Here is a 24526-nt window from a genome sequence, read left to right on the forward strand (position 1 = left end):
ATGGAATTCCTTGCCCAGTGAAGCAGTTGAGCCTCTTCATGTTTTTAAGGTAAAGATAGATAGTTTTTTGAAGAATAAAGGGATTAAGGGTTATGGTGTTCGGGCCGGAAAGTGGAGCTGAGTCCACAAAAGATCAGCCATGATCTAATTGAATGGCGGAGCAGGCTCGAGGGGCCAGATGGCCTACTCCTGCTCCTAGTTCTTATGTTCTTATGTTCTTATGTTCTTATCTCAAAAACATCAACCGCACAATGAAAGGAGCCACTCCAGCAGCATGAGATCGCAACGTCACCGAGGAACAATGTTGGCATAGATTTGTTTCACTCCATGGGTCGAAACTATGTTCTTATCATTGACTATTACTCCAACTTTCTGGAAGTAATGAAACTCCCGGATCTCACGTCCGCATCAGTTATCAAAGCCTGCAAGGAAACATTCTCGAGGCATGGTATTCCACAAACAGTCATGTCCGATAATGGTCCTTGCTTTGCGGGCTGGGAGTGGACGGAATTCTCCAAGAAATAGGTGACATTGAGTCCACACTTTCCCCAACCCAACGGCAAAGTCGAGAAAGGTGTACACATTATCAAACAACTCATAAGCAAGGCCAAGACTCAAATTCCGACATACACTTGGCTCTATTATCATACAGATCATCACCATTCAGCTAAGGGCTATCACTAGCTCAAATGCTCTTCAATCGAGATGCAAGAACAACACTACCAGTGTTACACTTCAGCAATCCGGATCACTTACAAGTGCTTGACAAGATACGACACCAACGTCACAAACACAAGCAGCACTATGACCGACATGCAAAATCGCTGCAACCATTAGCGGTCAATTACATGGTTCGACTGCAACACCCTGGTGGAGGATGGTCCAACGCGGCAACAGTGCTACGACAAGCAGCGCCACGATCATATATTGTAAAGTCCGACAAAGGTGTGCTGTTCAGACGCAATCGACAAGACCTGCTAAAGGTTCCACTTCCTGAACCTGTCTTATCGACGTTAAATCTACAAGATTCACTCACTTGACACCATCAGCCGGTGAACAGACAGCAGACGGACATTAAAACCTCAGTGTTTCCATGCCCACTTATGAGATCAACTCGAATCAGACATACACCCAGCCATCTGAACCTGTGAACATTGGACTGATGCCATCATTGATTTCTGTAATGCATTTGGATTGGATTGGACTTGTTTATTGTCACGTGTACCGAGGTACAGTGAAAAGTATTTTTCTGCAAGCAGCTCATCAGATCATTCAGTACATGGGAAGAAAAGGGAATTAAACAGAATTCAAGAAAATACATGAGAATACATAATAGGGCAACACAATATACAATGTAACTACATAAGCATTGGCATCGGATGAAGTATGCATGGGTGTAGTGTTAATGAGGTCAGTCCATAAGAGGGTCATTTAGGAGTCTGGTGACAGTTTTTGAGTCTGTTCGTGCATGTTCTCAGACTTCTGAATCTCCTGCCCGATGGAAGAAGTTGGAAAAGTGAGTAAGCCGGGTGGGAGGGATCCTTGATTATGCTGCCTGCTTTCCCCCGGCAGCGGGAGGTGTAGATGGAATCAATGGATGGGAGGCCGGTTCGTGTGATGGACTGGGCGGTATTCACGACTCTCTGAAGTTCCTTGCGGTCCTGGGCCGAGCAGTTGCCATACCAGGCTGTGATGCAGCCCGATAGGATGCTCTCTATAGTGCATCTGTAAAAGTTGGTAAGGGTTAATGTGGACATGCCGAATTTCCTTAGTTTCCTGAGGAAGTATAGGCGCTGTTGTGCTTTCTTGGTGATAGCGTCGACGTGAGTGGACCAGGATAGATTTTTGGTGATGTGCACCCCTAGGAATTTGAAACTGCTCACCATCTCTACCTCGGCTCCGTTGATGCTGACAGGGGTGTGTACAGTACTTTGCTTCCTGAAGTCGATGACCAGCTCTTTAGTTTTGCTGGCATTGAGGGAGAGATTGTTGTCGTTACACCACTCCGCTAGGTTCTCTATCTCCCTCCTGTATTCGGACTCGTCGTTATTCGAGATCCGGCCCACTATGGTCGTGTCGTCAGCAAACTTGTAGATGGAGTTGGAACCAAGTTTTGCCATGCAGTCGTGTGTGTACAGGGAGTAGAGTAGGGGGCTAAGTACGCAGCCTTGCGGGGCACCGGTATTGAGGACTATTGTGGAGGAGGTGTTGGTGTTCATTCTTACTGACTGTGGTCTGTTGGTCAGAAAGTCAAGGATCCAGTTGCAGAGTGGAGAGCCAAGTCCTAGGTTTTGGAGCTTTGATATGAGCTTGGCTGGGATTATGGTGTTGAAGGCGGAGCTGTAGTCAATAAATAGGAGTCTGATGTAGGAGTCCTTGTTTTCGAGATGCTCTAGGGATGAGTGTAGGGCCAGGGAAATGGTGTCTGATGTGGACCGGTTGCAACGGTATGCGAATTGAAGTGGGTCAAGGCGTTCCGGGAGTATGGAGGTGATGCGCTTCATGATCAGCCTCTCGAAGCACTTCATTACAACTGACGTCAGGGCCACCGGGCGGTAGTCATTGAGGCATGTTGCCTAACCCTAATTTGCACACGATACCAATTTTGTTTGTTCCATTTTAGTAACAACACTGAAACTGTATAAAAAAAAAGAAAAAAGGGGGGGATGTAGTGATCTTTACATGGGTATGTACATAAAGGGTTAATGGGAAATTAAAAGATCACTAGGGGGCAGCAGTGGGGGGGTATAAAAGCAGACGCAAGCTGCTCTCTGCCTCTCTGGGTGATTAGACTGTGATGCGAGCAGGAGCACAGATCTAGCTCAGGGCTACTAGTGTGGTCAGACATAGTTACTGTAAATAAACATGGTAACCTTTCTACTGGTATTGATCTTAAAGTAAGAACTCATGCAATTGTTAAATTCTGTTACTCAATAAACCTTTCAATACCTCTGGACGACTTTGAGTCTTCTTCATCAAGTTGCAGAAAGCCTCTGCAGCAACTGGATTGAGTAATGCATGTTACATACAGCAGTGCTACCAAACACACTGCAGTAAGGTAACAAAAGACTATCCTCCTCCCCCAACCTCAGATATGAAATGAAATGAAAATGAAAATGAATTGCTTATTGTCACGAGTAGGCTTCAATGAAGTTACTGTGGAAAGCCCCTAGTCGCCACATTCCGGCGCCTGTTTGGGAGGCTGGTACGGGAATTGAACCGTGCTTCTGGTCTGCCTTGGTCTGCTTTAAAAGCCAGCGATTTAGACCAGTGTGCTAAACCATCCAGAAATTCCTGCATCCCCCGATCCTCCCCCGGTGGTTCCACAAGACCAGAAGACATAGGAGCAGAATTAGGCCACTCAGCCCATCGTGTTTGCTCCGCCATTCAATCATGGCTGATATTTTCTCATCCCCATTCTCCTGCCTTCTCCCCATAACCCCTGATCCCCTTATTGATCAAAAACCTATCTATCTCTGTCTTAAAGACACTCGGTGATTTGGTCTCCACAGCCTTCTGCGGCAAAGAGTTAAGATTCACCACTCTCTGGCTGAAGAAATTCCTCCTCATTTCAGTTTTAAAGGATCGTCCCTTTAGTCTGCGATTGTGTCCTCTGCTTCTAGTTTTTCCTACAAGTGGAAACATCCTCTCCACGTCCACTCTATCCAGGCCTCGCAGTTTCCTGTAAGTTTCAATAAGATCCCCCCTCATCCTTCTAACTTCCGAGTACAGACCCAGAGTCTTCAACTGTTCCTCACATGACCAGTTCTTCATAGATACATAGAAGATAGGAGCAGGAGGAGGCCTTTTGGCCCTTCGAGCCTGCTCCGCCATTCATCACAATGATGGCTGATCATCCAACTCAACAGCCTAATCCTGCTTTCTCCCCATAGCCTTTGATCCCATTCTCCCCAAGTGCTATATCCAGCCGCCTCTTGAATGTTCATTCCAGGGATCATTCTTGTGAACCTCCTCTGGACCCTTTCCAAGGCCAGCACATCCTTCCTTAGATACAGGGCCCAAAACTGCTCACAATGCTCCCTCTCGACATGAAAGCTCATATTGCATTTGCCGTCCTAACTGCTGACTGAACCTGAACGCTAACCTTAAGAGAATCATGAACAAGTCTGCTTTGCTTCTGATTTCCTAAGCATGTCCCCATTTAGAAAATAATCTATGCCTCCATTCTGCCAACCAAAGTGCATAAACTCACACTTTTCTACATTGTATTCCATCTGCCACTTCATTGCCCACCCTCCTTGCCTGTCCGAATCCTTCTGCAGCCCCCTTGCTCCTTCCACAAACATTCAAACCCACCACCACCGTTGCACAGTGGCAGCCGTGTGGACCATTGACAAGCAGCTCCTTCCAAACCCACGCCCACTACCATCTAGAGAGCAGCAGATACCTTGGACCCCACCACCTGGAGGTTCCCCTCCCAGTCACTCACCACCCTGACTGGGAAATATATCGGCCATTCCTTCACTGTCGCTGGGGCAACATCCTGGAACTCCCTCCCGAAGCATCCTTCTCCAGTGCTGAGGTCTGGGTATTAAGGGCGGGATCTAGGTCTCTAGGGGCGGGGTTTTGGTATCTAGGGGTTGGGTCTCAGTCTCTAAGGGGGGTCCCAGTATCTAGGGGCAGGGTCTCGGTATCAGGGGGCAGGGTCTCGGTATCAGGGGGCAGGATCCTGGTATCATGGGGGCGGCGACTCAGTATCAGGGGGCAGGGTCTCGGTATCGGGGGCGGGGTCTCAGTATCAGGGGGGTGGGGTCTTGGTATCTAGGGGCGGGGTCTCGGTATCAGGGGGGCGGGGTCTCAGTATCAGGGGCGGAGTCTCAGTATCAGGGGATGAGCTCTCGGTATCCCGGGGCGGGATCCTAGTATCAGGGGGCGGGGTCTCGGTATCTAGGGGCGAGGTCTGGGTATCACGAGGGGCGGGGTCTGGGTACCAGGTGGGCGGAGTCTCGGCATCAGGGGGGCGGGGTCCCAGTATCATGGGGCGGGGTCTCAGTGTCAGGGGGTGGGGTCTCGGTATCTAGGGGCAAGGTCTCGTTATCAGAGGGGTGGGGTCCCAGTATCTAGGGGCGGGGTCCCGGTATCAGGGGGCGGGGTCCTGGTATCAGGGGTGGGGTCTCGGTATCTAGGGGCGGGGTCTCGGTATCAGGGGGTGGGGTCTCGGTATCTAGGGGCGGGGTCTCGTTATCAGGGGGTGGGGTCTCAGTATCTAGGGGCGGGGTCTCGGTATCAGGGGTGGGGTCTCGGTATCTAGGGGCAGGATCCTGGTATCAGGGGGCGGGCTCTCAGTATCTAGGGGCGAGGTCTGGGTATCAGGGGGGGCGGGATCCTCTGCTGTTTGTGATTTTCATTAACGACTTGGATGAGGGAGTTGAAGGGTGGGTCAGTAAATTTGCAGATGATACGAAGATTGGTGAAGTTGTGGATAGTGAGGAGGTCTGTTGTCGGCTTCAAAGAGACATAGATAGGATGCAGAGCTGGGCTGAGAAGTGGCAGATGGAGTTTAACCCTGACAAGCGTGAGGTTGTCCATTTTGGAAGGACAAATATGAATGCAGAATACAGGGTTAACAGTAGGGTTCTTGGCAATGTGGAGGAGCAGAGAGATCTTGGGGTCTATGTTCATAGATCTTTGAAAGTTGCCAGTCAAGTGGATAGAGCTGTGAAGAAGGCCTATGGTGTGCTAGCGCTCATTAGCAGAGGGATTGAATTTAAGAGCCGTGAGGTGATGATGCAGCTGTACAAAACCTTGGTCAGGCCACATTTGGAGTACTGTGTGCAGTTCTTGTCGCCTCATTTTAGGAAGGATGTGGAAGCTTTGGAAAAGGTGCAAAAGAGATTTACCAGGATGTTGCCTGGAATGGAGAGTAGGTCTTACGAGGAAAGGTTGAGGGTGCTAGGCCTTTTCTCATTAGAACGGAGAAGGATGAGGGGCGACTTGATAGAGGTTTATAAGATGATCAGGGGAATAGATAGAGCAGACAGTCAGAGACTTTTTCCCCAGGTGGAACAAACCATTACAAGGGGACATAAATTTAAGATAAATGGTGGAAGATATAGGGCAGGGGTGGGCAAACCTTTCCGTGCAAGGGCCACATTCAGAAATTCACAATTCACAAAGGGCCGCATAAAATAATTACTTCACCCGGTTATGATTCTGGGCGCCTCATATAGAACATAGAACAGTACAGCACAGAACAGGCCCTTCGGCCCTCGATGTTGTGCCGAGCAATGATCACCCTACTCAAGTCAACGTATCCACCCTATACCAGTAAGTAACCCAACAGCCCCCCCCCCCCCCCCCCCCATTAACCTTAAAAAAAAAATTTTTATTTTTAAATTTTCTTTAAAATTTTTTTTTTTTTTAATGACTTGGTGGGCCGCAGAAATACCTTTGGCGGGCCGCATGCGGCCCGCGGGCCGTAGTTTGCCCACCCCTGATATAGGGGATGTCAGAGGTAGGTTCTTTACCCAGAGAGTAGTGGGGGCATGGAATGCACTGCCTGCGGAAGTAGTTGAGTCGGAAACGTCAGGAACCTTCAATCGGCTATTGGATAGGTACATGGATTAGGGTAGAATAATGGAGTGTAGATTAATTTCTTCTTAAGGGCAGCACGGTAGCATTGTGGTTAGCACAATCGCTTCACAGCTCCAGGGTCCCAGGTTCAGTTCCCAGCTGGGTCACTGTCTGTGCGGAGTCTGCACGTCCTCCCCGTGTCTGCGTGGGTTTCCTCCGGGTGCTCCGGTTTCCTCCCACAGTCCAAAGATGTGCAGGTTGGGTGGATTGGCCATGCTAAATTGCCCCTTAGTGTCCAAAATTCTATGATTAATCTAGGACAAAAGTTCGGCACAACATCGTGGGCCGAAGGACCTGTTCTGTGCTGTATTTCTCTATAACTCTAGGGGCGGGGTCTTGGTATCTAGGGGCGGGGTCTCGGTGTCTCAGGGCGGGGTCTTGGTATCTAGGGGCGGGGTCTCGGTGTCTAGGGGCTGGGTCTCGGTATCTAGGGGCGGGTCTCCGTATCTAAGGGCGGGGTCTCGGTATTTAGGGGTGGGGTCTTGGTGTCCAGGGGCAGGGTCTTGGTATCTAGGGGCGGGTCTCGGTATCTAGGAGCGGGGTCTCTGTATCTAAGGGCGGGGTCTCGGTGTCGAGGGGCAGGGTCTTGGTATCCAGGTGCGGGGTCTCGGTATCTAGGGGCGGGGTCTCGGTATCTAGGGGCGGGGTCTCGGTATCAGGGGGCGGGGTCTCGGTATCAGGGGCGGGGTCTCTGTCTAGGGGCGGGGTCACGGTGTCTAGGGACGGGGTCTCGGTATCTAGGGGCGGGGTCTCGGTGTCTAGGGGCAGGGTCTTGGTATCAGGGGGTGGGGTCTCGGTATATAGGGGTGGGTTCTCGGTACCTAGGGGCGTGGTCTCGGTGTCTAGGGGCAGGGTCTTGGTATCAGGGGGTGGGGTCTCGGTATATAGGGGTGGGTTCTCGGTACCTAGGGGCGTGGTCTCGGTGTCTAGGGGCTGGGTCTCGGTATCTAGGGGCAGGTCTCCGTATCTAAGGGCGGGGTCTCGGTATTTAGGGGTGGGGTCTTGGTGTCCAGGGGCAGGGTCTTGGTATCTAGGGACGGGGTCTCGGTATCTAGGGGCGGGGTCTCGGTATCTAGGGGCGGGGTCTCGGTATCGGGGGGCGGTGTCTCGGTGTCTAGGGGCGGGGTCACGGTGTCTAGGGACGGGGTCTCGGTATCTGGGGCGGGGTCTCGGTATCTAGGGGCGGGGTCTCGGTATCTACGGGCGGGGTCTCGGTATCTACGGGCGGGGTCTCGGTATCAGGGGGGCGGGGTCTCGGTATCAGGGGGCGGGGTCACGGTGTCTAGGGTCGGGGTCTCGGTATCTAGGGGCGTGGTCTCGGTATCAGGGGGGCGGGGTCTCGGTATCAGGGGGCGGGGTCTCGGTATCTAGGGGCGGGGTCTCGGTGTCTAGGGGCGGGGTCTCGGTGTCTAGGGGCGGGGTCTCGGTGTCTAGGGGCGGGGTGGGATCATGGCGGCTGCCACTCGGCTGCTCAATAATGGCCGCCCAATTCCGCTTTTGGGCCTCGGCACCTGGAAGGTAAGAGTGGCCCGTGGCCCGGGACAGAGGCAGGAACTGAGCCCGGAGCTGGTCCTTAATCCTCATTCACGCCGTCAGACACACCCTCCAAGTGGAGAAAACTCCTCAACACAGCGCGCCGGCGGGATGTCCTCACCCCGACGGCCCCGCCCCCCCGCCCCCGCCCGACGGCCCCGCCCCCCCGCCCCCGCCCGACGGCCCCGCCCCCCCGCCCCCGCCCGACGGCCCCGCCCCCCCGCCCCCGCCCGACGGCCCCGCCCCCCCGCCCCCGCCCGACGGCCCCGCCCCCCCCGCCCCCCGCCCGACGGCCCCGCCCCCCCGCCCCCGCCCGACGGCCCCGCCCCCCCGCCCCCGCCCGACGGCCCCGCCCCCCCGCCCCCGCCCGACGGCCCCCGCCCCCCCGCCCCCGCCCGACGGCCCCGCCCCCCCCCCGACGGCCCCGCCCCCCGCCTGATGCCCCCCCCGCCCGACGGCCCCGCCCCCCCCCCCCGCCCGACGGCCCCGCCCCCCCGCCCCGCCCGACGGCCCCGCCCCCCCCGCCCCCGCCCGACGGCCCCGCTCCCCCCACCCCCGCCCGACGGCCCGCCCCCGCCCGACGGCCCCGCCCGCAGCCCCCCCCCCGCCCGACGGCCCCGCCCCCCCCCCCCCCCTGCCCGACGGCCCGCCCCCCCAGCCCCGCCCGACGGCCCCCGCCCCCCCCACCCCCGCCCGACGGCCCCGCCCCCCCAACCCCCGCCCGACGGCCCCCACCCCGCCCGACGGCCCCCCGCCCGCGGCCCCCCGACCCGACCCCACCCCGCCTGACGGCCCCCGCCCCACGGCCCCGTGCACAGTGGTTAGCACTGTTGTTCCAGGTTCGGCTTGGTCACTGTCTGTGCGGATCTGCACGTTCTCCCCGTGTCTGCGTGGGGGTTTCCTCCTGGGTGCTACCGGTTTCCTCCCACAGTCCCGAACAGGTGAATTAACATTCTGAATTCCCCTCTGTGTACCCGAACAGGTGCCGGAATGTGGTGACTAGGGGCTTTCACATTAACTTCATTGCTGTGTTAATGTAAGCCTACTTGTGACACTAATAAAGATTATTATTATTATTAAATGGAAGAATTACTCTCCTGACTTGTTCCTTGTAGATGGTGGACAGACTTTGGGGAGTCAGGAGGTGAGTTACTCGCCACAGGATTCCCACCCTCTGTTGTAGCCACCGTGTTTATGTGATTCGTCCATTTTAGTTTCTGGTATTCGTCAGGATGGTGATGCAATTTATTTATTTTTCTGTTTTTAGTTTTTTTCCACTGTTTCCTGTTGTTTTTTAGTTTGAGTCACTGACTGATTACCAAGATGCGAACACCTTCTAAATCAAAGTGTAGTGTATGTAGTGTTTATCAATCCTCGGTTTTATGTAACGTCCCTGGTTGAATCAGCTTTGTTGGTTTTCTTGCTGTTTTTGACGGTATACTGGGTTAAGGCAACAAGTTATAATCACATGCAGGGTAAGTGCCCCAGTGTTGTTGTTTGGATAGAAAAAGTCAATGTTTACTGAGTATTGTAACCGGTCAGTGCCCCAAAAGGTGTAAGAGTTTTACACGTTAGAAACTTGCTGTTTGAGAGCAGAAAGTAATCTGTGAAAACATACCACTCGGAACTTTCAAGGTAACAAAAGTTATTGATCTAACCGATACAAAACCCTACCTGTGCAAACCCTGATGCATACCCTGACTTTACACCAAATGCATACCCTCTGTTAATGCCCCACCAACCGAAACCCAATATAAATCCTCTGTGGGTAAGGTGAACTTGCAACTCCCCTCCTAACTCCTTAAACTCCTAACTCTAAGGTCTGACTGATGTACCATCAATGATGACAGACGAGAGTCGGAAGAGTAAACTGTGGCTTTAACCAGCTAAAAGACACCTGCTGGCAGCCAGTCCCAGAATGAGGGCAGGGCTGGAGGTTAGCTACCTTTATACTTGAAAACCAGACATGTAACAAACAGTAAGTACCATAAGTAAGAACAGTATGTACAATATAAGACAGTGGTTCACCACATTCACTCTCTGTTTAAAAAAAAAGAGTCCGAAGGGAGGTGAAGTGGACGGGTTGAATCAGAGATTGAGTCTGTTGGGGGCTCTGACCTTCCTCTGTGATCATCTCAGTCCCGGCTGTGGTGAGGACACTGGTGTCCGATGAAGTGTTGAGGTCTGCGTATCCAGGAGCGTGTTGTCTTCCGGATAAGTAGCAACGGAGGGACACAGTGTAGAGTCGGGGTCCCGCCTGTCATGGTGTGCCACGTAGGCATATTGGGGATTAGCATGGAGGAGAAGGACCTGTTCGACCAGGGGATCTGACTTGTGACTCCTCACATGCTTCCGGAGGAGGACGGGCCCTGGAACCGTCAGCCAGGACGGGAGTGAGACCCCTGAGGTGGACTTCCTGGGGAAGACAAACATCCTCTCATGAGGGGTCAACGGTACACAGGAGCAACCGGATGGAGTGGAGCGCATCGGGAGGACCTCCTGCCAGCGGGAGACAGGGAGACTTCTAGACCTTAGGGCAAGAAGGACGGCCTTCCAGACCGTTGCGTTCTCCCTCTCCGCCTGTCCATTTCCCCGGGGGTTGTAGCTGGTAGTCCTGTTTGTGGCGATGCCCTTGCTAAGCAGGAACTGACGCAGCTCATCACACATGAAGGAGGAACCCCGATTGCTATGGATGTAAGTGGGGAAACTGAACAAGGTGAAGAGGCCATGCAGGGGCTTGATGACTCTGGCAGAAGTCATGTCAGGGCACGGGATGGCGAAAGGGAAACGTGAGTACTCATCAATGATGTTGAGAAAGTACACATTACGGTCAGTGGAGGGGAGGGGTCCTTTGAAATCAATGTTGAGGCGCTCAAAGGGGTGGGAGGCCTTTACCAGGTGTGCTCTAATATTTTGGCCGATAGAAGTGCGGTCTGCACTCCGCGCAGACCTGGCAGTCCCTGGTCATGGTCCTGACCACCTTGATGGAGTAAGGCAGGTTGCGGGCCTTGATAAAATGGAAAAAAACGGGTGACAGAGGTCATTGTGGAGGGCCCAAAGTCGGTCTACTTGTGCGCTGGCACATGTACTGCCGGATAGGGCATCTGGGGGCTCATTGAGCTTCCCAGGTCGATACAAGATATCATTCTTATAGGTGGAGAGTTCGATCCTCCACCTTAGGAGCTTGTCATTCTTGATCTTGCCCCGCTGTGTATTGTTAAACATGAAGGCAACCGACCATTGGTCAGTGAGGAGAGGGAATCACCTGCCGACCAGGTAATGCCTCCAATGTCGCACAGCTTCCCACAATGGCCTGGGCTCCCTTTCCGACGGAGTTCTGTCGAATTTCGGAGCCCTGGAGGGTACGGGAGAAGAAAGCCACAGGCCTGCCCGCCTGGTTGAGGGTAGCAGCCAGAGCAAAGTCAGACGCATCGCTCTCCACTTGGAACGGGATGGACTCCTCCACAGCGTGCATCGTGGCTTTGGCAATGTCTGTTTTGATGCGGTTGAAGGCCAGGCGGGCCTCAGCCGTCGGTGCTATGTCTTTTCGTCCGACGTCATTTCGTCCAACGACACTTCGTCCACGTCTTTTGGTCCAACGTCACTTCGTCCAATTATCCAATTACAAATAGTTTAATTTAGTTTTTCAATGTTACTGCTCAAGGATCCTCTCCACCTATTTCGCCTCTTGAGGTTGAGTTCTGCATTTGTGCTGCTTGATCTCCAGACATTATTAAGATAATATAAGAACATAAGAACTAGGAGCAGGAGTAGGCCATCTGGCCCCTCGAGCCTGCTCCGCCATTCAATTAGATCATGGCTGATCTTTTGTGGACTCAGCTCCACTTTCCGGCCCGAACACCATAACCCTTAATCCCTTTATTCTTCAAAAAACTATCTATCTTTACCTTAAAAACATGTAATGAAGGAGCCTGAACTGCTTCACTGGGCAAGGAATTCCATAGATTCACAACCCTTTGGGTGAAGAAGTTCCTCCTAAACTCAGTCCTAAATCTACTTCCCCTTATTTTGAGGCTATGCCCCCTAGTTCTGCTGTCACCCGCCAGTGGAAACAACCTGCCCGCATCTATCCTATCTATTCCCTTCATAATTTTAAATGTTTCTATAAGATCCCCCCTCATCCTTCTAAATTCCAACGAGTACAGTCCCAGTCTACTCAACCTGTCCTCATAATCCAACCCCTTCAGCTCTGGGATTAACCTAGTGAATCTCCTCTGCACACCCTCCAGTGCCAGTACGTCCTTTCTCAAGTAAGGAGACCAAAACTGAACACAATACTCCAGGTGTGGCCGCACCAACACCCTATACAATTGCAACATAACCTCCCTAGTCTTAAACTCCATCCCTCTAGCAATGAAGGACAAAATTCCATTTGCCTTCTTAATCACCTGTTGCACTTGTAAACCAACCTTCTGTGACTCATGCACTAGCACACCCAAGTCTCTCTGAACAGCGGCATGCTTTAATATTTATCGTTTAAATAATAATCCCGTTTGCTGTTATTCCTACCAAAATGGATAACCTCACATTTGTCAACATTGTATTCCATCTGCCAGACCCGAGCCCATTCACTTAACCTATCCAAATCCCTCTGCAGACTTCCAGTATCCTCTGCACTTTTCGCTTTACCACTCATCTTAGTGTCATGTGCACACTTGGACACATTGCACTTGGTCCCCAACTCCAAATCATCAATGTAAATTGTGAACAATTGTGGGCCCAACACGGATCCCTGAGGGACACCACTAGCTACTGATTGCCAACCAGAGAAACACCCATTTATTCCCAACTCTTTGCTTTCTATTAATTAACCAATCCTCTATCCATGCTACTACTTTACCCTTAATGCCATGCATCTTTATCTTATGCAGCAACCTTTTGTGTGGCACCTTGTCAAAGGCTTTCTGGAAATCCAGATATACCACATCCATCGGCTCCCCGTTATCTACTGCACTGGTAATGTCCTCAAAAAATTCCACTAAATTAGTTAGGCATGACCTGCCTTTAACGAACCCATGTTGCGTCTGCCCAATGGGACAATTTCTATCCAGATGCCTCGCAATTTCTTCCTTGATGATAGATTCCAGCATCTTCCCTATTACCGAAGTTAAACTCACTGGCCTATAATTTCCTGCTTTCTGCCTACCTCCTTTTTTAAACAGTGGCGTCACGTTTGCTAATTTCCATCCACCGGGACCACCCCAGAGTCTAGTGAATTTCGGTAAATTATCACTAGTGCATCTGCAATTTCCCTAGCCATCTCTTTTAGCACTCTGGGATGCATTCCATCAGGGCCAGGAGACTTGTCTACCTTTAGCACCATTAGCTTGCCCATCACTCCCTCCTTAGTGATAACAATCCTCTCAAGGTCCTCACCTGTCATAGCCTCATTTCTATCAGTCGCTGGCATGTTATTTGTGTCTTCCACTGTGAAGACCGACCCAAAAAACCTGTTCAGTTCCTCAGCCATTTCCTCATTTCCCATTATTAAAACTCCCTTCACATCCTCTAAAGGACCAATATTTACCTTAGCCACTCTTTTTTGTCTTATATATTTGTAAAAACTTTTACTGTCTGTTTTTATATTCTGAGCAAGTTTACTCTCATACTCTATCTTACTCTTCTTTATAGCTTTTTTAGTAGCTTTCTGTTGCCCCCTAAAGATTTCCCAGTCCTCTAATCTCCCAGCAATCTTTGCCACTTTATATGCTTTTTCCTTCAATTTGATACTCTCCCTTATTTCCTTAGATATCCACGGTCGATTTTCCCTCTTTCTTCCGTCCTTCCTTTTTGTTGGTATAAACCTTTGCTGAGCACTGTGAAAAATCGCTTGGAAGGTTCTCCACTGTTCCTCAACTGTTCCACCATAAAGTCTTAACTCCCAGTCTACCTTAGCTAGTTCTTCTCTCATCCCCTTGTAATCTCCTTTGTTTAAACACAAAACACTAGTATTTGATTTTACTTTCTCACCCTCCATCTGTATTTTAAATTCCACCATATTGTGATCGCTCCTTCCGAGAGGATCCCTAACTATGAGATCATGAATCAATCCTGTCTCATTACACAGGACAAGATCTAGGACCGCTTGTTCCCTCGTAGGTTCCATTACATACTGTTCTAGGAAACTATCGCGGATACATTCTATAAACTCCTCCTCACGGTTGCCTTGACCGACCTGGTTAAACCAATCGACATGTAGATTAAAATCCCCCATGATAACTGCTGTACCATTTCTACATGCATCAGTTATTTCTTTGTTTATTGCCTGCCCCACCATATCGTTACTATTTGGTGGCCGATAGACTACTCCTATCAGTGACTTTTTCGCCTTACTATTCCTGATTTCCACCCAAATGGATTCAACCTTATCCTCCATAGCACCGATGTCATCCCTTACTATTGCCCGGATGTCATCCTTAAATAACAGAGCAACACCACCTCCCTTACCATCCACTCTGTCCTTCCGAATAGTTTGATACCCTCGGATATTTAACTCCCAGTCGTGACCATCCTTTAACCATGTTTCAGTAATGGCCACTAAATCATAGTCATTTACGATGATTTGTGCCACCAACTCATTTACTTTATTCCGAATACTACGAGCATTCAGGTAAAGTACACTTATGTTGGTTTTTTTTACCTCTGTTTTGAATCTTAACATCTCCAGTTTTATTCCTTTTGTTATTACTGGGCCTATTCACTGTGCTCCCCTCAGTCACTGTACCTTGTACTGTCACCCTTATGGATTTCTGACTATGTCTTCTCTGCCTTGCACTTTTCCCCTTACTTCCTTTTGTTTCTGTCCCTGTTTTACTACCCTCCAACTTCCAGCATTGGTTCCCATCCCCCTGCCACATTAGTTTGAACCCTCCCCAACAGCTCTAGCAAACACCCCCCCCTAGGACATCGGTTCCAGTCCTGCCCAAGTCCTGCCCAAGTGCAGACCGTCCGGTTTGTACTGGTCCCACCTCCCCCAAGCTGCAGGATATTCACCCATGTATGCTCCAGCGTGATGAGAGCCATTGTATCTGATGGAATATTTGATCATTTCAGACCTGTAATGTCAGAACCCACTGCCAACCAGAGGTTTTAATCACTCGACGAAAATCGAGTTTAAATCTGCTTCTTTCAGAACTGCACCCATTGTCTAAATCCAATTAGACTCCCACTTATATCTGTGTCTGTCGGAATTGTAGAATATCAAATCATCTTGTCCTCTCCCCATTATTCTCTCTCGGGTACAGTTCTGGAAATCTAACTTTTAGGGAATTTCGGGAATTTACAATTTACATCAATTTTAAGTAATTTCGGGAATTTTAAGTAATTAATAAACTTTTAGATTTTTTAACTGCATTTTTAGATTTTTTAACTTTATAACTGCATTTTTCAACTTGCATTTTCTTGCATTTTACTTGCATTTTATCAATTACTTGCATTTTAGCAATTAAATTCACTTGCTGTATTGTACTTGCATTTTATCAATTAAATGGTTTTATACGGAGTTAATTTGTAATTGGATAATTGGACGAAGTGACGTTGGACCAAAAGACGTGCGGACAAAAAGACGTTGGACCAAAAGACGTGGACGAAGTGTCGTTGGATGAAGTGACGTCGGACGAAAAGACGCGACACGCAGCCGTCAGGGGAAAAATGGTGGATTTAATGAGTGGGCGGGCCTTGTCCGCATAATTGGGGACCCACTGGGCATAATAGGAAAAGAACCCCAGGCATCTCTTCAGGGCCTTGGGGCAGTGGGAGAGGGGGAGTTCCAGGAGGGGGCGCATGCGGTCAGGATCGGGCCCTAAGAATCCGTTTTCCACAACGTAGCCAAGGGTGGCTAGGCGGGTTGTGTGGAAAACGCATTTCTCCTTATTGTATGTTAGGTTAAGGAGCTTGGCGGTGTGGAGGAAATGTTGGAGGTTAGTGTCATGGTCCTGCTGGTCATGGCCGCAGATGGTGACATTATCCAGATATGGGAACGTGACCCGCAGCCCGTGCCGAAGGGGACACTGAGGAAGTGGGAGAGGCAGCCATCTGCCTCGAAGGCAGTGTATTGGAGGTCCTCCGGGCGGATAGGGAGCTGGTGGTACACGGACTTGAAGTCAATAGCGGAGAAGACTCGGTACTGTGCAATCTGATTGACCATGTCAGACATGTGGGGGAGAGGGTACGCATTGAGCTGCGTGTACCGGTTGATGGTCTGACTGTAGTTGATAACCATCCGGTGCTTCTTCCCAGTTTTGATGACCACCACTTGGGCTCACCAGGGGCTAGTACTGGCCTCTATGATCCCTTCCCACAGGAGTCGCTGGATCTCCAACCTGATAAAAGCCTTGTCCCGAGCACTGTATCGACTGCTCCTAGTGGCGACGGGCTTACAGTCCGGGGTGAGGTTAGCAAAGAGCGGGGGGTGGGTGCGACCTTAAGGGTCGAGAGGCTAAAGAGAGTGAGAGGGGTCCATCAAATTGAAATGAAATGAAAATGAAAATCGCTTATTGTCGCGAGTAGGCGTCAATGAAGTTACTGTGAAAAGCCCCTAGTCGCCACATTCCGGCGCCTGTTCGGGAAGGCTGGAACGGGAATCGAACCGTGTTGCTGGCCTGCTTGGTGTGCTTTAAAAGCCAGCGATTTAGCCCAGTGAGCTAAATCAGCCCCGGTAGTTACTCTAACTCCAAGGTAAGACTTTTGAGGTGGCATTGGAAATCTAGACCTAGTAGTAGGGCAGCGCAGAGTTGAGGGGAGGACGTAGAACTTGAAATATTTTGTACTCGGCGCCCCGTATGTAAGGGTTGCGACACAGTACCCACGGACTTCTACGGAATGTGATTAGGAAGCCAGGGAGATTTTCTGGGTCGCGGGTAAAATTGGGAGGGAGCAGTATCGTACCGTATCTGGGTGAATGAAACTCTCTGTGCTCCCGGAGTCGAAGAGGCAGGTCGTCCCGTGGCCGTTGATCCGACGGTCATCATGGATTTGGTGAGGTGATGAGGTCGAGATTGGTCGAGAGTGATGGAAGCGAGCTTCGGAAGGTGGATGGGCTGATTGAGGGTAGCGGAGGCCAGCGTACAATCTGGTGAGCAGGGGTTCTGGGAGGCGGCGCGGTGATTCCAAGATGGCGGCCCCCATGGGTTGCACATGGCGGGTGGCGTCGAAGATGGCGGCTCCCACGAGTCGCACGTGGCGGATGACGTGGAAGATGGGGGCGTTCCCTGCAGGTTACATGCAGCGCTGCTGGGATTAGAAACAGGTCGGGCCTGGCAGACTTCAGAGAAGTGGCCCTTCTTTCTGCACCCGTTGCGTGCCCTGGGTTGGGTGATGGCGGCGCCCATGACATCCACGAGGGTGCCGCGTGGTCGGAGGTGTAGGCATCCATGTTATGGAAGGCCACTTCCAACGAGTCCAAGAGTTGTACTGTGTCTTGGAGGTCGAGTGTACCCCCTTCTAGTCGGCGCTGGTGGATGTAATTAGATTTTATGCCTGCGACATTGTCGTCCCGAATCGGCATTTCGGTGCCGATACAGCCTTACAACTGCAGTTCCGGCCGAGTACCCCCAAGGCGCGCAGAAATTCAGCTTGTGATTCTCCGGGGCGCTGTCGCCTTGTGGCAAGGAGATGCCTAGCGTATGCTGATGGAACCATCAATTCAGCGAACACGTGTGGTTGGATCTGAACAGAGGCTTTAATACACTTACAACAGAGCCAGCCTATTTGTCGTTGAACTCCAGATGACTGCAGGCTGGCTCTAAGGCACTGATCTTTATACATCGGTCCCAGGGGGAGGAGTCCTGGGCGGAGCCAAGGGAGGAGCCCAGTACAAACTCTCGCGTACTCACAGAGCGACTCCCCCTGGTGGTCGGATAGTGCAACTGCACTTACAATGGTGGATAGTGAACATATATACACGGAGTTATATTGGCAACTACATAGAGCATTGATCTTACAACGGGTAGATAACGAACATGTATACATGGAGTGATATTGGCAACTATATATAGTGTGAATCACATTCACCACATATACCTCGTTGACTTCCTTAACATACTGCCCCTTCAGCAGCGTTATCGCATCCTCGAACGAGGTAGCGTCTCTGATGAGAAGGAAAACTTGCGGGCTCACCCGGGAGTTGAGGACTTGCAGCTTGTGGGTCTCGGCAACGCCGGCGGCGGAGGAATCAATGTAAGATTCAAAGCAGTTTAGCCAGTGTTCAAACATGGCAGTGGCGTCAGCTGCTTGGGGGTCCAGCTCCAAGCGATCAGGCTTGAGCGATGGATCCATCTTTAAATTTTAGCTGATTAAATTGATGTACCATCAATGACGACAGATGAGAGTCGGAAGAATAAACGGTGGCTTTAACCAGCTAACAGACACTGCTGGCAGCCGGTCCCAGAATGAGGGCAGGGCTGCAGGTTACCTACATTTATACTTGAGCCCGAGTGGCGGAGCCAGCAGGGACAAACACAGACATGTAACAAACAGTAAGTACCATATAATACAGTGGTTCACCACACTGGCCCACACCTGTCCAGGCAGAGAAAATGGTCACGGCTCACATCTCTTTTTAGCAATCTATTACAATACCAATAAAGTGACAAACATCTGTATCCTGCTCCCCTTATAAACATGTAACTTCTGACCCACACTCGTACTGTTCGAAAGGTTGTTGCTGCTACTGCTAAATGCAAGTTTTATAAAACTACAAAAATCACTCTTGTGACACTCCGGCAAACACGTCCCACATTTGATTTTACCTTTTTGTACATTGCAAACATTTTTTATCCTGAGTTCATGAATAGTGCATTAACACATGAAGGTGTTTTGATGGAGAAGATTCTGGCTTATCAATTACCATCAGACACCGCTTTTCGTGAGAAGCGTCGAGAAAGTTTTACTCTGTATTTAACTTTGGCCGTGCCTGCGAGTGTTTAATGGGAAAGTAGAGAAGATACTTGGATTAGACACAGAGTCCTTTCCCAGGCCAGGTACAGCACGCCTAACCCTGTGATGTACGTGCCTTAGGAGTATTTGGGACAGTATAGACTCCAGAGAGAGCTTTACTCTGTATCTAACCCCATGCTGTACCTATCCTGGGAGTGTTTGATGGGGACAGTGTAGAGGGAGCATTACTCTGTATCTAACCCCGCGCTGTACCTGTCCTGGGAGTGTTTGATGGGTACAGTGTAGAGGGAGCTTTACTCTGTATCTAACCCCGTGCTGTCCCTGTCCTGGGAGTGTTTGATGGGGACAGTGTAGAGGGAGCTTTACTCTGTATCTAACCCCGTGCTGTACCTATCCTGGGAGTGTTTGATGGGGACAGTGTAGAGGGAGCTTTACTCTGTATCTCACTCCGTGCTGTACCTGTCCTGGGAGTGTTTGAAAGGACTTTGTGTATTGTTACTGATTTGAAATGAGTATATTTACATGAGGAATGGATAGGTTTGGGGTTAGGCCCTGACTGTAACTTGCTGATGAGTGGAACTGCTTTCTTTTTCATGTGGAGTGAGGATGGATTGATTTGGGGTCAGGATCAAGGCCACTGCCTCTGTCTCCACCCACCCACCCTGGTTCTAGTTTTCCTGCTCTCTTGGCGTAGAAGATTATGAATTCTTGATGCTTTGACGTTTTTTGCTGGTTTTGTTCTGCACCTGTTGAATTCTGGAATATTTGTTTTTTCCAGTCAGAGCCTGGTGTGGTGGGTAAGGCTGTTTCAGTGGCTATCGATGCTGGTTACCGGCACATTGATGGAGCTTATTCCTACATGAATGAGGCAGAGGTGGGATCTGCGGTAAAAACGAAAATTGAAGAAGGAACGGTTGAAAGAGAAAATCTCTTCATAGTTAGTAAAGTAAGTGTTAATGAAGGACTCGGGTATTTCAGCTGATTGGCTTCAATAATTCTGCAGCTGACAATGCTGTCTCCGTGCCTCACACACCAGATATTTCAGCTGTAATCGGGAATGTGACAAGCCAATGCCTGTCTGCGGATCAGGTTCTCATGAAAGCAAGGACTGAGTAAACATTAGTTCCAGTTAAGCTCATGTTGACCTAACATGGTAACAATGAAATTGAATTTATTATTAGTCAGTATTCGGGATAGTATTTCAAGTCATATGTTGGGCTTGTGGCCGTATTTTCTTTTTGTATTTTTGTATTTTGCACGTGTACCGAGGTACAGTGAAAAGTATTTTTCTGCGAGCTGCTCAACAGATCATTCAGTGCATGAAAATAAAATAAAATACATAATAGGGCAATACAAGGTACACAATGTTTACATGAGGAATGGATAGAGTTAGAGTTAGGCCTTGACATAAACACCGGCATTAGGTTAAGCATACAGGGGTGTAGTGTTAATAAGGTCAGTCCATAAGAGGGTCATTTAGGAGTCTGGTAACAGCGGGGAAGAAGCTGTTTTTGAGTCTGTTCTTGCGTGTTCTCAGACTTTTGAATCTCCTGCCCGATGGAAGAAGTTGGAAGAGTGAGTAAGCCGGGTGGGAGGGGCCTTTGATTATGCTGCCCGCTTTCCCCAGATAGCGGGAGGTGTAGATGGAATCAATGGATGGGAAATGGATGTTCATCAAAGCTCCATCTGCCTTTGGGCAGGGCAGTTTACCAAAAAGCTTTGTGTAAAATCTGTATTCGGAATAGTGCTGCCTTAAAAACTGGCACAATGTTCTTAAACTTTGTAAAATATGAACATGTAGCTAAAATTTAACAGTTTCTCTGAGGTGTTCATGAATTGATGTATTGTGTGTTCAGAGTCAAATGTTCCATAAGTTGTGCTCTCTCTTCCAGCTGTGGTGCACATTCCATGCTCCGGAGGATGTCAAACCAAGTTTGATGAAAACACTCACTACCTTGCAGCTCACTTACTTGGATCTCTACCTCATTCATTTTCCCGTGGGATTCCAGGCACGTCTAGTTATTGTCCAATCGTGATTACTTGTTTTTAACCCATGTTATCTCAGTCTTAAGCCAGAGTATTTCATTAGTATGAATTGTCTCAAGCAGGACAGTTGGTAGGATTTTGCAAGCCCAGGCCAGATAGTAGGGGGTGAATGTAATGAGACATGAATCCAAAATCACGATTGAGGCCGCACTCATGCGTGCGAAATCTGGCTATCAGTTTCTGTTCGGCGATTCTGCATTGTCGCGCATCCTGAAGGCCGCCTTGGAGAACGCTTACCCGGAGATCAGAGGCTGAATGCCCTTGACTGCTGAAGTGTTCCCCAACTGGCAGGGAACATTCCTGCCTGGTGATTGTCGTGCGATGTCCGTTCATTCGTTGTCGCAGCGTCTGCATGGTCTCGCCAATGTACCACGCTTCGGGACATCCTTTCCTGCAGCGTGTGAGGCAGACAACGTTGGCCGAGTCGCACGAGTATGTACTGCGTACCAGGTGAGTGGTGTTCTCACATAAGAACATAAGAACATAAGAACTAGGAGCAGGAGTAGGCCATGTAATGGTGGTATCCATGTCGATGATCTGGCATGTCTTGCAGAGGCTGCCATGGCAGGGTTGTGTGGTGTTGTGGTCGCTGTTCTCCTGAAGGCTGTGAAGTTTGCTGCAAACAGTGGTCTGTTTGAGGTTGAGCTTTTGTTTTAAGGCAAGTAGCGGGAAATTGGTAGTGGATCCCAAGAAAGGAATTTGTGGAATGTATAAGAGATGTTTTTTTGGAGCAGCTTGTGACAGAGCCTACTCGGGAACAGGCAATTCTGGATTTGGTGATGTGTAATGAGGCAGACTCGATTAGGGAACTGAAGGTCAAGGAACCCTTAGGGAGCAGTGACCACAATATGATAGAATTTACCCTGCAGTTTGAGAGGGAGAAGCTGCAATCAGATGTAACGGTATTACAATTAAATAAGGGTAACTACAAAGACATGGGGGAGGAGCCTAGCACGGAAAACATTGGAACAGCAATGGTAGGAGTTTTTCGGGGTTATTCGGGAGGCACAGCAGAAATTCATCCCAAGGAGGAGGAAACATGTTAAGGGGAGGACAAGGCATCCATGGTTGATGAGGGAAGTCAAGGACAACATAAAAACAAAAGAAAAAGCATACAAAATGGCGAAGATTAGTGAGAAGCCAGAGGATTGGGAAGCCTTTAAAACAGAGCGGAGGACAATTAAAAAAACAAGAGGGGAGAAGATGAAATATGAGTGCAAGCTAGCTAGTAATATAAAGGAAGATAGGAAGAGTTTTTTCATTATACAAAAGGTAAGAGAGTGGCAAAAATAGAAATTGGACCACTGGAAAATGAAACTGGGGAAGTAATAAAGGAAACAAAGAAATGGCAGCTCAGTGGCAATTAGGGACAGGCAACAACGCTGGCCTTGCCAGCAACACCCACATCCCATCAAATAACGATCCTATGTGGCTACTCATCCTTCTCGACATGTCATCCACTTTTGACATGAGACTTTGTTGTGTGACTAACCCCCTACCCCTCTGCCTAGAACAAAATAACCTTCCTTCAGTTTAAATCAGGCTTTGGGTTTATCTGAGCTAAAGAGAGAAAGCTATGGAGAATAAAGGCCTCGGGATTTCTGCACTGACTGGGGAATAGCCACACATGCAGAGCTTGTTGATTTTTAAGGCCCTGTGAATATTCGCTGTTTGTTTCTTTAGCTTTGCAAATAGAGAACTGGCCCTGTGTAAAAGCAAAGGAGAAGGAAAAATAAAACAGCATGAAATTGGAGGAGGTGACCTAAAGACTGGTGACGTTAGAAGAAAGGTGTTCCAAGGAGTAGGACATGGGAGGAGGACAGGTAACGGGTTGCAAAGAAGGGAGTGGGACAGAAAGAGATTCCAGAACAAAGTTCAGTAAAGTTAAGATTAAGAAGCAGGGCAGTTGGCTCTGCGTTAAAGAGAAAAAACTGTGGGCAGCACACCTAAAACAAAGTGGGCTTGAGAGAAGCCAAAAGATGTGAGGAGGCAGCTGAAGGTTGGTGACTCCTTACCGCGGGCCTTTGAGCAATGGTGTACTGCTAAATAACTGAAAATGTGATTGGAGAGGCTTCCTGTGATGTCCTGTAAGAGTAAGACGCACAAATAGTGGCTCTTGGCGGCTTTGTTTTTGATCCTTTTACCGTTTTCCGGGGTTTTGATGCTCAAATGCCCTGAGTGGGTTTAGATAACTTTTTCTATGGAGATGTGTCAAAATCATCAACAAAGAAGTTCAATTCGAGAAAGACTCGGGAGTGCAGCCTGTTGAAAGAAGGGGGGAAGATGACCGCTGCACCCATTACAGTACACACGTTGGCCCTGGTGATAATAATCGCTTATTGTTGCAAGTTAGCTTCAATGAAGTTACTGTGAAAAGCCCCTTGTCGCCACATTCCGGTACCAGTTCGGGCAGGCCGGTACGGGAATTGAACCCGCGCTGCTGGTCTTGCTCTGCATTACAAACCAGTTATTTAGCCCCTTGTGCAGGAGCTGGAAAGATCTGGTAAACAGATGGACTGGCACTTCAAGCGGCAGGGCAAGGAGGTAAAAGAATCTGGGGCCACTGCTGCTGAGGGTGCATAATGAAGCAAGGGAGAACTCCCACCTACATTGTCGCAGGCTTCTTTCCCTGATTTTAAAGAAGGATACCGATCTGGACCAGTGTGGGTCGTACTGCCCGATATCGTTATTGAATGTCGATGCCAAGCTATTGGTGAAGGTACTTGCATCGCGGATTGAGGACTGTCTGTCGGGGTTGATCAGCGAAGATTAGATGGGTTTTGTGAAGGGAAGGCAGTTGTCAGCGAATGTGCGGAGGCTGCTTAATGTAATCATGATGCCTTCGGAGGGGCAGGCGGTAGAGGTAATGGTGGCAATGAACGCAGCGAAGGCTTTTGATTGGGTGGAATGGGCGTATTTGTTGGAGATGCTGGTGAGGTTCGGGTTCTGGCAGAGGTTTTGTGGATTGGGTCCGGCTGCTGGCTGCAGACGAACTGAGTGAGCTTGGGTACTTTGGGTTACACCGTGGGACGAAGCAGGGGTGCCCACTCTCCCTGTTGCTTTTCGCCTTGGTGATAGAGCCATTGGCAATGGCACCTAGGGTGTCGAGGGATTTGGCGGGGGGTTTGCCGGTGAGCATTGAACCTCGTTTTATGCAGACGACCTGATTTTGGGGGAGTTTGGTCGTTTCCGGGATATAATTTGAAACACAGAGACATAGAAAAAAGGTGCAAGAGGAGGCCATTTGGCCCTTCGAGTCTGCACCACCATTCAACATGATCATGGCTGATCATACAAATTCAGTATCCCACACCTGCTTCTCTCCATACCCCTTGATCCCTTTAGTTGCAAGGACCACATCCAGCTCCCACTTGAGTATATCCAACAAACTGGCCCCAACAGCTTTCTGTGGTGGAGAATTCCACAAGTTCACAAC

General features: G+C 49.8%; 1 protein-coding gene across 5 annotated transcripts in view; it reads left to right on the forward strand.

The window, feature by feature from the left end:
* Positions 1-8013: 8013 nt before the first annotated feature.
* Positions 8014-24526, forward strand: part of zgc:56622 (uncharacterized protein LOC326033 homolog) — an 89309-nt gene continuing 72796 nt past the window's right edge. For all 5 annotated transcript variants that reach the window (XM_038806147.1, XM_038806150.1, XM_038806151.1 and 2 more), the window contains exons 1-3: positions 8014-8112; positions 19823-19990; positions 20937-21053. In XM_038806147.1, coding sequence (XP_038662075.1) covers positions 8044-8112; positions 19823-19990; positions 20937-21053 — 354 coding nt within the window. In that variant the 5' untranslated portion in view covers positions 8014-8043. The remainder of the gene's footprint in view (positions 8113-19822; positions 19991-20936; positions 21054-24526) is intronic.

This window comes from Scyliorhinus canicula, chromosome 9 (assembly GCF_902713615.1).
Source record: "Scyliorhinus canicula chromosome 9, sScyCan1.1, whole genome shotgun sequence".
Lineage (NCBI taxonomy): Eukaryota > Metazoa > Chordata > Chondrichthyes > Carcharhiniformes > Scyliorhinidae > Scyliorhinus > Scyliorhinus canicula.